This window comes from Brassica napus, chromosome C9, assembly GCF_020379485.1.
Source record: "Brassica napus cultivar Da-Ae chromosome C9, Da-Ae, whole genome shotgun sequence".
NCBI classification, from domain to species: domain Eukaryota; kingdom Viridiplantae; phylum Streptophyta; class Magnoliopsida; order Brassicales; family Brassicaceae; genus Brassica; species Brassica napus.
In genome coordinates this window covers 1,133,679-1,147,160 of record NC_063452.1, presented here as the reverse complement: position 1 = coordinate 1,147,160, position 13,482 = coordinate 1,133,679, and the positions used below count along the sequence as shown (strand labels likewise).

Here is a 13,482-nt window from a genome sequence, read left to right as displayed (position 1 = left end):
GTGATAAGTTGACGGCGTAAATCTTCAAACTCCTCAAGGGTAGTATGGTCATCTTCCTGGGCTATATCAATCTTACTTTTCAGCTCTTCAATAAGTCTTGCTGAGTTTGTCGGATTATTCTTTCGCCAAGAAATTATGTTTCGTCGGCAAGAGGCAACTTTATGGTGAAAGTCCATATCATGGGCTTCACTGAAAGGGCCCCAACCTGAAACAATTGCCTCCTTAAATCCGGGTTTTCCCAGAAATCTTTTGTCAAATCTAAAACTCTTCTTCGATCTTCTGTATACGGATTGTATACGTGCTAACACCGGTCGGTGATCTGATCCCCAAAGCTGTAGAAACTCCACATTGGTGGCCGGGAAGAGTGAGTGCCATTCTTCATTCGCCACGGCTCTGTCTAATTTACATTTTACTTTTCCAGATCGTCTCCTTCCCACCCACGAAAATGAGTTTCCCTTATATGGAAAGGTAAGCATCCCACAGTTATCCAGCATGGTGCGGAAGGGGAGGAAAGAATTTTCCGGTCTTCTCCTTCCTCCTCTCTTTTCATGATTTCCCGTAATCTCGTTGAAATCACCAATCATAAACCAAGCTTGGTTCCGGTTTAAACTCTTTCGTGTTAGTCGCTCCCAAACCAAATCACGATTTCTTATAACCGGATCACCATAAACAAAGGTCATATAGATAAAATGTCCTTCAAAAGTAGATTCAATATCAATCATGTGCTCATCCGCATACAAAATAGTAACACCAGGATCATCCATATAAAAAAGAGCTAAACCACCAACTACTTGAATATATGTGTCTTTAAAATTTGATATCATAAAAAATACTTGAATATATGTGTATTTTAAATTTTTACTTAAAAACTATTTTGATCATCTTTGTTTGTTATTTTTTTTTTAACATAAATTAGTATATTTCTTAAATTAGTGGAGCTCCGGAAGAAATTGGAAGAAGAAAACATAACTTTTTTTTTTTTTTTTTTTTTTTAGGTAACCGCGGGTTTCCGGCGACCGTGGTCAACCGACTATTCCCGCGAGGCTCACGGTACTCCACGTATTCTTGGGATTTAACCCTAGCCCGGGTGACCAGCGGGACTCGAACTGCGGGTATCGTATTGGGGGTTTTCCCCTCAAGTACCACTAGCCCAAGGCCGCTGGTTAAGAATAAAACATATCCAAGTTCATATTCAAGTACATGTGCTGAATGTTGAGATGATTATCTTTTGAAGTACACAAAGCAGTGGAGGTTTCTATTCGTTGTTGACTCACCTGACTGTAGTCGGCATGGATCATCGGCGTCTTCATATCGTACGATCCCAAGCAGGGCCGGTTTAGGATATGGGGCAAGAGGATATAGGTTCCGGGGCCTAAACATTTTTTTAACAAAAATAATATTAAAAAAAAATCCAAACTTTTTAAAATTAATTTGGAACAAGACCCCCGAAAATTTATATTATCTATAGATACATGTAAAAAAAATTTAGTTTTTTTTTGCCCAATGATCCATTAATACCTTGAGCCGGCCTCCCAAGTCCGCTGCTTTGTGTACTCACGAGATAACCATCTGAACATTCAGTCCCATGAACTTGCAACTAGCTTATATTTTAATATACACACACACATTTGTACACTAAAAAAGGAAAATCCATATCAAAAACTTCAAAAAGCTGTAATAAATAAATGCACTGAATAAATGCAAGTGAGATCAGGAAGGATAATAAAAAGGCCATGCTTCCTTTCTTCACCGGCCTTCGTGAAGATCTTCGGAGAAAACAGTTGTTCGTGTAATATTTTCATGAACAATGCCACTTAAACCAGAGTAAGGACCAGTAGAGAATGTACATAGAAGAAGTTGCTTCTGACTCCAAGGTAGCTGATAATGAATGTCTCCGGTTCGGACGAGCTTTATTAGAAGCGTTTAAAGCTGGGTCTTGTCTTGGTGATACTCAACGACCCTTTGAACCATTTTAAGTGACTGAACCACTTCAGTCATCGTTGGTCTCTGGCTAGCTTCAGGTGCAACACAAGCGGCAGCGATTGTGCACACTCTTATGAAATCTTCTTTTGGATATTTTCCTTCCAGTCTTGAATCAACTAGTTCCTCTAACATGTCTTTATCTTTAAGAACTGGCCTCGTCTGCATCCAAAATCATCACTTTTTATCAATGTTCGAGATATCACTATGAAGTAATTAGATGGTCTATATGGACTAGTCAGTACGCGAATGCCTAGACCGACTTAGGAGCGCCTAATCGTTTTATCACTCTTTTACGTTTAGGTACGATTTGTCTACCGATTGTTAGGACAGTATTTTTCTACATTCAAGACATACACAAACAAGTTATGGACAATGAAAATGCAAGTTACTTAGCCAAGTGACGAGGTTTTCTTGGCCTGTATAGGTTGGGACATATCCACAGGCTTTCTACCGGTAAGCAACTCGAGAGGGATCACGCAGTAACTATAAACATCACTCTTGACGAGTAGGTGTCCTGTCATTACATATTCTGACGCTACATAGTACACACGCAGATTTCAATAGGCTACTCAGGTAGGTGTCCTGTCATGGCTTTTTGGTATTTATTCATCTACTTGGATCATTTCCAATGCCACCCTATTTCTATTATAGAGTTATATTATTGAACGAAAAGTTACTTTAATAGAACTATTTTATTTTATTAGAAAAAAATATAGAGGAAAAAATAGACTAAATTGGAAATATTCTTAAACCGTAAACTAAAGAACAAATACTGAGTTGAATCTTCTTATTATACAAAAATAAATTTCTGCCGGAGAATAATTCTTTGCCATATATATAAATAAATTTTATGATGGGTTTGCTTAGAGAAAAACGCTCTCAAAACAGAAAGCTGCAAAAGATCTTTAAAAATTAGTTAACTCTCCAATAAAATACATATCATACGATTATTAAGATGAAGTATTACTTATTTTGTTCATATATACAGTAGCCTTTCACAACCAAAAATAAATCATCATAATGTTCACCGTTAATTAATATCATCCTCATAATCATCACCGTTAATTTATGCTATCCTGATAATAAATTAATCACCGTTGATTTATATCCGTTATTACTTTGCCAATAAATTAAATATTTTAAAATAAAATCATTTTCCAATTAATAATAGTAATTAAATATTTTAAATTAAAATAACTTTCCAATCAATAGTTATCATACTATTATTAAGATATACTATTATTTTTTGGGTGTAAATGTTATATGAAGATATACTATTACTTATTTTTGTTCGTATAAAATATCCGGTAGCCTTTCACACCGAAGAAATCGTGGATCATATAGATCACCGCTAATTTATATCATCCTTTAATTTATTGGGAAGATTGTTTTTTTAGAGCAAAAAAATGATAACTATGTATTTTTAGACTAATATTTATTTATGCTATTTTTACTTATAATATCCTTTAATATTTTTTTAAAAAATTTAATAAATAGTTGTACAAACAAAAAAAATTGGAAAATAGTAACTATTGATAAAATACTTATATGAACTTAGTGGTATTTTTTTTCAATTCTAAAAATGTTTAAATCATAATTTTCAGATTATGTTCTAAATAAAGTAAAAATGACATTCTACGAATTAGAAAACGAAATCCATTTTTTTCATTGAATCGACAATGTTTAGAATACATGATCTACGTAAATAAGAATATTCTAAAAATATTTAGAATACACATTCCGCGCTTAACCTACCGATCTAAAATATTTAAAAATCAAAATCCACACATTAATATAAATCTAAAACACGTAGAAACTGACTTCTACAGATTTACTGTAAATCTAAAACATATAGAAATCAAAATCTACACATTACTATAATTCTAAAAACCTGTAGAAACCGATTTCTACATATTAGCTGTATTCTATGGATAAGAAATCAATTCCTAAAAATATGGAAACAAAATATTGGGAAATATTCACTTTCATATTTTGAAAAAATCGATTTAAAAAAACCGAAAAAAACGAAAAAAAAAACGAAAAAGTGGTAACCTTCTTCTCACGCTGTCTTCTATATTCCATTGATTGTTCACAAAATTTTCTCAAAAATTTCATATCTATGCTTCCACGATTCGATCGGTCTATAATTCGAGATCGGTCGATATGTATGAAATTAACCTTTGCCGATCGAGTGAAATGGATCAGGTCGATCAGTATATGCTCCGCGTTTTTTTTTTGTTCTGCATAATGATCAGGATCGATCGATCCGTTCGACCTTGTAATTTTGAATCGATCCCGTTTGATCGAATTCATTATTTATTATATTTAAAAATTACAATTTTAAGGGCATTATTGCCATTTTGAAAAAAATTAGCCTAATGAGACATAAAATATATAAGATTAGTCTAAAAAGACATAGTTATCATTTTTTTGCTCTAAAAAAACAATTTTCCCTAATTTATTTCTCTGGTTTTATGATTTATACAATTCCTTAAGTAACATGAGAGTTTTTTTTTGGGTCTAAATGTTAAAAAGTAACATGAGAGTTTGCCAAGCAGCATAACATGCATGCAGACATAACAAAGGGACGTGAAGATGACAAAATAAACTGTGACAAGCAATATGAATTTCTCTTACTCTCTTTTAAAGTATCTTTTGTTCACATTTTATTCTCTTTAGCAGCTTCAAGATCTTGCAAGAACATCCCTAACTCTTTCTTCTATATCTTGTTATTTGCTCATCCGCTTAAATCGTGGAGTTAACAACGCTGTCTAGATCCAAACAATTACCAAACTAGACGATCTTTACTACCTATTGAATCCACATTTATGTTTTCCTATATTAAAGGATATAATCAACATCAATGGTCAACTTTAAGAAGGTAAATATCATCAATATCTCAATCTCGTGAGTAATTCTTTGCCTAATCTTCTGATGGATTTGCTTAGCAAAATAAAATGATCTTAAAACAGAAACAAAAGATCTTAAAAATATATTTATTTGGTAAGAAATATTTCTAATTGCATTTATAATTATATTCACTTTCCAATTATAATGCATATCATCAATTATCAAAGATATAGTACTACATATTTTGTTCATATTCAATATTATCCTTTATTTTATTTCTTTAGTTATATACAATATATATATTTCGTTAAATAACTGTCGTTTGTATATTTTGCCAAGTAGCATACATGCATGCACACATGAAGAAGGGACGTGTGAATATGACAAAAAAAACTATGACAAGCAATATGAATTTCTCGAGTCACTTGTATCTTTTCTTTTACGTTTGCTTTTCTTTGATCTTGCAAGAACATCCCCAACTCTTTATTCTATGATCTTTTTGGTCGAAAAAGTTCATTAGAAAGTTTTTATTATTGAAGATCTTTCGATTATATTCGTACATATCTATGTTTCCTAATTTAACAGGCATATAATTTCGTATTTATTACAGTCAAATCATCTCCTTGTGCAAGCAAGATCTCGCGGATTAACAGAGATCATTGGATAGAATTGAAATATGTACATTAGGTAAGTCGAATATACGAAACGTCAATAAGGAAACTATTACGATCCTCTTCTATCCATCTTCTTGGTGTGTATATATATAACAGAAGAGAAGATATCATTTTCATCCTCAAGCTTCCTCTGTTCTTACTTACTCGCTCTCTCTTTTTTCTCTCAAGCTCCTTTGTTTCCTCATGGCTCCACTTAACGAGTCTCTCGCAACAACCATCGATGTCATCGAGACCAAACCCATTGCCGTTCCGAAACTCAAGCCTAGGTTGCAAGAAAGCTGTTTCAACCTCTCCCAAGGGATCTTGCGTGCCAAACACTCTTCCCCAATCCTCTCCGATGTTCCTCAAAACCTAACGTTCACTCCGTTTGCGACTCCTTCCTCCACCGATGCTCCTTTCCAGACCATCCTCCGTGTTCAAGCCAACGCTCACAAAGGAGGGTTTCTCGGATTCACCAAAGACTCACCCTCTGACCTTCTCACGAACTCCTTGGGGAGGTTCGAGGACAGAGAGTTCCTCAGCGTCTTCCGGTTCAAGATGTGGTGGTCGACGGCCTGGGTCGGAAAATCCGGGTCGGATCTTCAAGCCGAGACTCAGTGGGTGATGCTAAAGGTTCCTGAGATCGACTCCTACGTGGCCATCATACCCATCATCGAAGGCTCTTTCAGAGCTGCGCTCAACCCTGGCGAAAACGGTAACGTTTTGATCTCTGTGGAGAGTGGATCCACTCAAGTCAAAGAGTCATCCTTCAAGGCCATCGCCTACGTTCACGTTTGTGACAATCCTTACAACCTGATGAGAGAGGCGTTTAGCGCGCTACGTGTCCACATGAACACGTTCAAGCTTCTAGAAGAGAAGAGGCTTCCGACGATCGTGGACAAGTTCGGTTGGTGCACGTGGGACGCTTGCTACTTGACCGTTGACCCGGCGACGATTTGGACCGGTGTTAAGGAGTTTGAAGACGGTGGCGTGTGTCCCAAGTTTGTCATCATTGATGATGGATGGCAAAGCATAAGCTTTGATGGGGACGAGCCGGGGAAAGACGCGGAGAATCTTGTTCTTGGCGGAGAGCAGATGACCGCGAGGCTTCACAGCTTCAAGGAGTGCAAGAAGTTCAGAAACTACAAAGGTGGGTCGTTCTTAGCGTCTGACGCCTCTCACTTTGATCCTCACAAGCCTAAGATGATCATTTACAAAGCCACCGAGAGGATCCAAGCCATCATAGAGAAGCAGAAGCTGATCCGTGAGTTTGGCGAGCATGATCTTCCTGAGCTTGATGAGAAGATCAAGAAGTTTAGTGAAGAACTCAACGCAATGTTTGATGGTGAACAAGAGTCCTTGGTCTCTGAGGATGTTTCCGGGTCAGGTATGGAAGCTTTCACTAGGGATTTGAGGTCAAGGTTTAAGAATTTAGATGGTATATACGTGTGGCATGCTTTATGCGGTGCTTGGAATGGTGTTAGGCCTGAGACTTTAACACATTTGGAATCAAAGGTTGTTCCATTTGATATTTCACCTGGTCTAGATGCTTCAATGACTGATCTCGCGGTCGATAGAATTGTGGAAGCTGGTATTGGTCTTGTTCACCCTTCTAAGGCTCATGAGTTCTATGATTCAATGCACTCTTATCTTGCTAGTGTTGGAGTTACTGGAGCCAAGATTGATGTCTTTCAAGTAAGTTGTCTCTGGGTTTTGTTACATTCTATGTTTCTTCTTTACATTTATTTATTTATTTTTTCTTTACATGATTTATAACTTGTTGTTTCTGTATGTGCGTTGGTTTCAGACCTTGGAATCAGTAGCAGAAGAACATGGAGGAAGAGTGGAGCTTGCTAAGACTTACTATGATGGCTTGACCAAATCTATGGTTAAGAACTTCAATGGAACTGAGATCATTGCTAGTATGCAACAATGCAATGAGTTCTTCTTCCTTGCCACAAAGCAAATCTCTATAGGCAGAGTTGGTAATAATATATTTATAATATTTTTGTTTTACTTCTATTGTTTCTATTTATTTATTTTTTGAACACACTTCTATTGTTTCTTTACTTATAAAAAATTGTTTTTGACATTTTGATTAGGTGATGACTTTTGGTGGCAAGACCCACATGGTGACCCACAAGGAGTGTACTGGCTACAAGGACTACACATGATTCACTGTTCTTACAACAGTTTGTGGATGGGTCAAATGATTCAACCGGATTGGGACATGTTCCAGTCTGATCATGTCTGTGCCGAGTACCATGCGGCGTCTAGAGCCATCTCTGGTGGACCCGTCTACCTCAGTGACCATCTTGGTGAAGGCTCGCATAACTTTGAACTCATCAAGAAACTTGCTTTCTTTGATGGTACCGTCCCAAGGTGTATCCACTATGCTCTTCCCACAAGAGATTCTCTCTTCAAGAACCCTTTGTTTGACAAAGAATCAATCCTCAAGATCTTCAACTTCAACAAGGTAATCATCTTTAAAACCAAAATTAAATGCTTACAACGTTACTAAAACTTAGATGTTTTGTTTCAGTTTGGAGGAGTGATTGGAGCATTTAACTGTCAAGGAGCTGGTTGGAGCCCAAAGGAGCATAGGTTCAAGGGTTACAAAGAATGTTACATGTCTGTTTCAGGAACAATCCATGTCTCGGACATAGAGTGGGACCAAAACCCTGAAGATGAAGGATCTGAAGTGATCTACTCTGGAGATTACTTGGTCTACAAGAACCAATCCGAGGAGATCCTTTTCATGAACTCCAAATCTGACGCGATGGAGATAACCCTAAAGCCATCTTCCTTTGATCTGTTCAGTTTCGTGCCTGTCACGGAACTAGGAAGCTCAGGGGTTAGGTTTGCACCTCTAGGGTTGATCAACATGTTCAACTGTGTTGGAACTGTTCAAGAGATGGAGGTTACTGGTGGTAACAGCATTCTGATTGATGTGAAAGGAGAAGGTAGCTTCATGGCGTATTCGAGTTCTGCTCCAGAGAAGTGTTACGTGGGAGACAAGGAGGCTGAGTTTAAGTGGGAGGAGGAAACTGGTAAACTCAGTTTCTATGTTCCTTGGGTTGAAAAATCTGGTGGCATCTCTCGTCTCTCTTTCGCCTTCTAAGACTTCGTTTGGATTTTATTTTCTTCATTTTGAACTCGAATAATCTGTTTTGGATTTGGTTTTTATTTATCCTTTGATTTTATGAATTGTTAAGCAAACTTAATATTTATCGAATTAGTTTGTTTATCTTTTTTTTTTTTTTTGTTATGTTTTGGTATGCCGTCAGTGTTGATTTCAATTCAGTTATAATTACATCTTTAATTTTTAAAAATGAAATCTTAATTTGATGGTTTTGTTTTTGTTCTGTCATAATCATATTCAAGTTCAAAATTTCTAGATATTCGCTTTTGTTTCAAATCACATTGGTTCGAACTTTCCAATATATTATTGTCATTGTCACGATTTTAATTTTGAAAATTTTCATTTGGAAAAGTATTTTTTTTTCTTTTCGTTTATCAAAAAAGAGTTTTGTTTGTTTGTGTTTGTGTCTTAGTCAATATAGCCTTTGCTGGACCCATGATGTTGATTTTGAGACAACGTGCGTCATAAGACAATGGGACAGTAACGGCTATTTTGTGTATATAACATCACGAATACAAGTGTCCTTAGATCAGAAAGACATAATCATGATAACATAAAGTTAATATTAACGTATTATAAAAGTTAGAAAGAACATATAATAAACATTTTAGAACTTAGAGAGCCTATGATATTTCTGGAAATAGACTAAAATAATCTAAAAATAACTAGAAACATATTTAATATTACTAGTAATTTTGGATTAAAACATAGATTAGTTATAACAATATAGTAGTAGTTCAATTTTAGTACTGTTGAACAAAATATAATTAATAAATAAAATAGTTGACAAATTTTTACATATAATCTTATCTATTAAGATAGAAGTGATGACTTAGTTCATGTGTGATTTTTAATTTGGACCACCCCTTAGAAAGTTGTTTAAATTATATTTTTTATAAATATATGAATTATTTTTAATTATTATAAAACAAAAAAATCAAATAGATATTCCTATATTTTCTCTGAAATTGTATATGAATAAAATCTTTTCATATTTTTTTTATTTACAATATAAATATATTATTCATTTTCATTAAAAGTAACCCTTTTAAATATTTAATTAATTTCGTATTTATTTATATAAATGTATATTTCAGTTTTCACCAAATACTTTTGTTATAAAATATTTGTTAATTTCGTGTTTATTTAAAACTTAAATGTATATTTAATTTTATATATAAAAAATCTAAATATCTAATTAGTTTTGTAATTATAACTAAATTTGTGATATTAATTTAATATAATAATTTCAATTAAATTTTTTATCCTTAACCATATATTTCAATTCAGAATTTTGTATCACATAATATAAAATATGCTATCACTGAAAATTAAAAAAAATTATTGTATGTGAACTATAAAATTGTTATATTTTAAAATATTATGTTAATCAATTAGTAATATTGTAAATATTACAATTAGTCACGTAAAGAAAATAATTATGTGTCAACAAATAAAAATAATCACCCGCACGGTTGTGCGGATCAAGATCTAGTTTTAATTTAAAATAGATATCAATTTTTAGAAATGGGCGAATTGTAGGTGATCATGTGTTGTTATGAACGGAGCAGAATTGGGACTTTCATTTCATTTTGCTTACCCCTTGTTTGGGCATTCATTTTCCAAAACAATATTCACTCTTTTTTTTAAACACCAAACAAACTCATATTAGATGATGTTTGAGACCAACTGTTCTTATTTTTCTCTCTTATTGCACATCTATCTTTCAGGATTCCATGGCAGTTGTACTTAAAGTTTCTTGTAAAATTCTTTGTCCTGATTTTGTAAGAATTTTTAGAATAGTATCAAGAGGACATGTTCATCCATGTGGAGATTAGTCATTAGTGGAGCTAGCTGATGAGACTTTTCTGACCATGTTATTATACGCGGATTGGAACTAACACATATCCATTTTTAGTGGTTAACTGACAATAATTGGTATTTGGAATTTGCATTTTTATGTTTTAATTTCCTACTTTAAAATTAAAATATAAATATCTAAAAGGAAAAAACAATAAAAAGAGACCGCCGAAAACATTAAAATCCAAAAGACATTCTTGTGTGTTTTTTTTGTATTTTCTGTCTATTTATATAAATAGAAAAAATCAAACGGATATAGTGGAGAGACCAAACAAAATATAAAAAAAGGAATCAAACTTTGGTCTCCATTTTAGTCTTTTGACTCATATGAACCCTAATTTTGGGTTGAATTACTCTCTCTCTCTCTCTCTTTCCTTAAAATTAGATTTCAAAGTTCTCACCTTTTGTCTTCCTCGTATCTCGCAGCCTCGAGGGCTTCCGACATTCCCAGCGATTATGCTCGAATCCGTGAGTTTCTAATGTTGTTCTGTCTGAAAGACTTTTCCTGTTTTTATTTTTCCAGTTTCCTTATAAAGTTGAAACCTTTTTATAAAAGCAGAGACTATTTTCTAGAATCTGGGTTCATTTTTTGTTTGCATATGTGATTGATTCAAATGATTCGGTTATGTTAGTTTTTTTAAGCTAAATTTACCATTTTAACATTTGTCGGTATCAAGTTTTGATTTTGATTTTATTTGCAGTTTTGTTGATTAATTGTTTTATGCTAATTTTTTTTTTTTTTTGTGTATAATAGGAAGACAAAGGGACATAAAAAAAAGCAACTCTTTCAAGTTGAGTGTTGTGTGGGGATGGATCAAATAGTTTCAGGAGAAGAAGAAGAGGAGCTTGGTGTTGACATTGAGGAAGGTGTTGGGTTCAATGAGACACAAGATATAACAACAACCAATCAAGAAGATGTTCTTGATCAGGTTTGGAGTGGGCGGTTGAGTTATGACCACAGGTCTGAAAATCTTACTGATGATGATGCTGATGATGGTCTGATAAACCCCTTGATGGGAGGAGATGGGAAGCAGAGGAGAGAAAGAAGCAGCCAAAGTCTGGACCTTTCGGATAGAAAATTCGATAGTGTCAAGGTTAAGAAGACGAGGAAGCCTTCTTCCAAGCCTCCTAGACCTCCGAAAGGTCCTTTATTGACTGCAAACGACCAGAAGCTGATGAGGGAGATCGCGGAGCTCGCTATGAGGAAGCGTGCTAGGATTGAGCGTATGAGAAGGATGAAAGCAGCAAAGTCTTCTTCTCCTTGCAGTAGCATTTTGGCTATGATAGTGACTGTTATCTTCTTCGTCTTCCTTATCTTTCAAGGTACACAAAAATACACCATTTTTAAGCTTTGAAGAACTCAAAATCATTATGTTAAAGGTTCTCAATGGTAACATGCGGAGATGAAATTCTAATAGTAACAAAAACATATAGATACCAACATATATATGTAGCGATTTTTGTTACTATTAACTGCGGTGCTGTTACCATTCAAAGTCTAAGTTTGGTTTTCTATACAAAGTTTTAATCTTTTGTGTAATATTGGTTCTTCAGCAACTGCACACTTCTCACCTTTCTTGTTCTAGCTTTGGAGATCTCTGGTCACATTAGGTATCTATTGTTTTGTTCTGTGTTGTTGAATGACCAAAGCTTATGGTATCTCATTAGACTCTCTCAACTTCTCATTTTGAAGGGTTCTTCACAAGCAATGCAAGTTTGAGTTCAAGCAATTCTCCAGCACCAGACAATAACCGTATGGTCTCTGTTCAGTTCTTCAATGAGTTTGCTCCTCGTGAGAGAATCGATCCCAGCCCAACTACGAGGTTCAGGTGAGTATCCTTACTCTTAGCCCCTAACGACCATAACAATGTCTTGGAATTGATGATGTTTCTGTGTAAAATTTCAGGTATAAGAGAGTCTCGGGTGCAGACAATGAAGAGAACACAAGAGAAGTTACCAGATGAGTTAGTTCTCTTGGGATTCTTTGTAATGTAAAACCAAAAAAACAGTACTTATGTTTTGTTTTATTCTTGACATCATTCTATTGTTCCTTTTGCTCTGTTCTTGTGCTCACATGTGTCTCTCTGCGTGTATATATATGTTGTTATGGATGAATCTCGAAACCTTCTTTGGGGTTAGGCTTTGTACAGCAACTGAGTCTTATGTCCTAAAACAATAATGCTGATGAAGTCATGATGGTTGATGGCAATGGTGTCAGGCTTTGCATTGTTTGTTTCAGAGCCTTATAGGGATCAGTATCTCTGAAAAAAATTTGAGGCAACAGATGATGATGATGAAGCTAATATCAAATCTTTAATGAAACTTTCTTCATGGTGTGATATTATGCGACTAATTAAGATGCTAGCTTAGTTTTTTCTTCATGGTGTGATATTATGCGACTAATTAAGATGCTAGCTTAGTTTTTTCTTCATGGTGTATATATGTTTCCTTTAGTCAAATCTCTTAGGTAGCACAAAGAGAAGTTTTGTGATAAAATAACACCTTAGGAGAAAAATTTCCACACTAGTACTATTTAAAGATTAAATGATAAAATTACTCCAAAACTTAAATTTCTATTTAACTTCATCCCATGAATACTTTATTCTAAAATTTAATTACTAAATTCAAATATAAAATATATATACATATTTTTTAAATAAGGTTATTTTGGGAATTTTTCCGTGCTATTTTGGATAAAAAGATGCTTTATTATTATCGTAGAATATAACTCTTTTAACTTATATAGAAAATTGATAAAAATTGATAAAAATATAAATAAAATCAAACAAATCAAATATTTTTAAAAAATTGTATATAGTTTTAACACATCTAGATTGTTTTTTTTTTGTTGATGCTAATCTGCATCTATTATTTTACTGGTAGAGCCGCTAATTAGGGGACAAATGGTACGACCACCTCAGATCCAAATCTGTGTCTCTCTGTATACTAATAGTTAAATGGTCTAATTTTTAAATATAAATTTATATGTTTTAC

The 13,482-nt window shown here is 34.2% G+C and overlaps 2 protein-coding genes across 4 annotated transcripts; both read left to right on the top strand.

Moving 5' to 3' along the window:
- Positions 1-5,276: 5,276 nt before the first annotated feature.
- LOC106426636 (probable galactinol--sucrose galactosyltransferase 4) lies at positions 5,277-8,789 on the top strand. The gene is made up of 4 exons (XM_048769555.1): positions 5,277-7,181; positions 7,294-7,471; positions 7,589-7,962; positions 8,029-8,789. Exons 1-4 carry the CDS (start codon positions 5,691-5,693, stop codon positions 8,605-8,607), a joined length of 2,622 nt encoding a protein of 873 aa, XP_048625512.1. The 5' UTR covers positions 5,277-5,690; the 3' UTR covers positions 8,608-8,789.
- A 1,927-nt stretch (positions 8,790-10,716) lies between these two features.
- Positions 10,717-12,697, top strand: LOC106426587. 3 transcript variants are annotated; one of them, XR_001285334.3, is made up of 6 exons: positions 10,717-10,832; positions 10,915-10,956; positions 11,243-11,811; positions 12,043-12,099; positions 12,182-12,317; positions 12,395-12,626. XR_001285334.3 is itself a non-coding variant. In XM_013867303.3 (5 exons), exons 1-5 carry the CDS (start codon positions 10,816-10,818, stop codon positions 12,450-12,452), a joined length of 822 nt encoding a protein of 273 aa, XP_013722757.1. In that variant the 5' UTR covers positions 10,717-10,815; the 3' UTR covers positions 12,453-12,697. The 3 variants fall into 3 exon arrangements, 2 of the variants coding, with proteins under 2 accessions (XP_013722757.1, XP_013722758.1); XM_013867303.3 differs by lacking the exon at positions 12,043-12,099 and having other exon boundaries at positions 12,395-12,697; XM_013867304.3 differs by lacking the exon at positions 12,043-12,099 and having other exon boundaries at positions 10,759-10,969; positions 12,395-12,697.
- Positions 12,698-13,482: the final 785 nt, after the last annotated feature.

What these genes read in the sequence shown, in the direction of transcription:
- LOC106426636 (XM_048769555.1), top strand. Translation starts at nt 5,691, where the DNA reads ATGGCTCCACTTAACGAGTCTCTCGCAACAACCATCGATGTCATCGAG. An exon ending in CCAAGATTGATGTCTTTCAA is followed by an intron (nt 7,182 to 7,293) that starts GTAAGTTGTCTC and finishes CGTTGGTTTCAG; the next exon opens with ACCTTGGAATCAGTAGCAGA. An exon ending in AATCTCTATAGGCAGAGTTG is followed by an intron (nt 7,472 to 7,588) that starts GTAATAATATAT and finishes CATTTTGATTAG; the next exon opens with GTGATGACTTTTGGTGGCAA.
- LOC106426587 (XM_013867303.3), top strand. An exon ending in CAGCGATTATGCTCGAATCC is followed by an intron (nt 10,957 to 11,242) that starts GTGAGTTTCTAA and finishes TGTGTATAATAG; the next exon opens with GAAGACAAAGGGACATAAAA. An exon ending in AGCCCAACTACGAGGTTCAG is followed by an intron (nt 12,318 to 12,394) that starts GTGAGTATCCTT and finishes GTAAAATTTCAG; the next exon opens with GTATAAGAGAGTCTCGGGTG.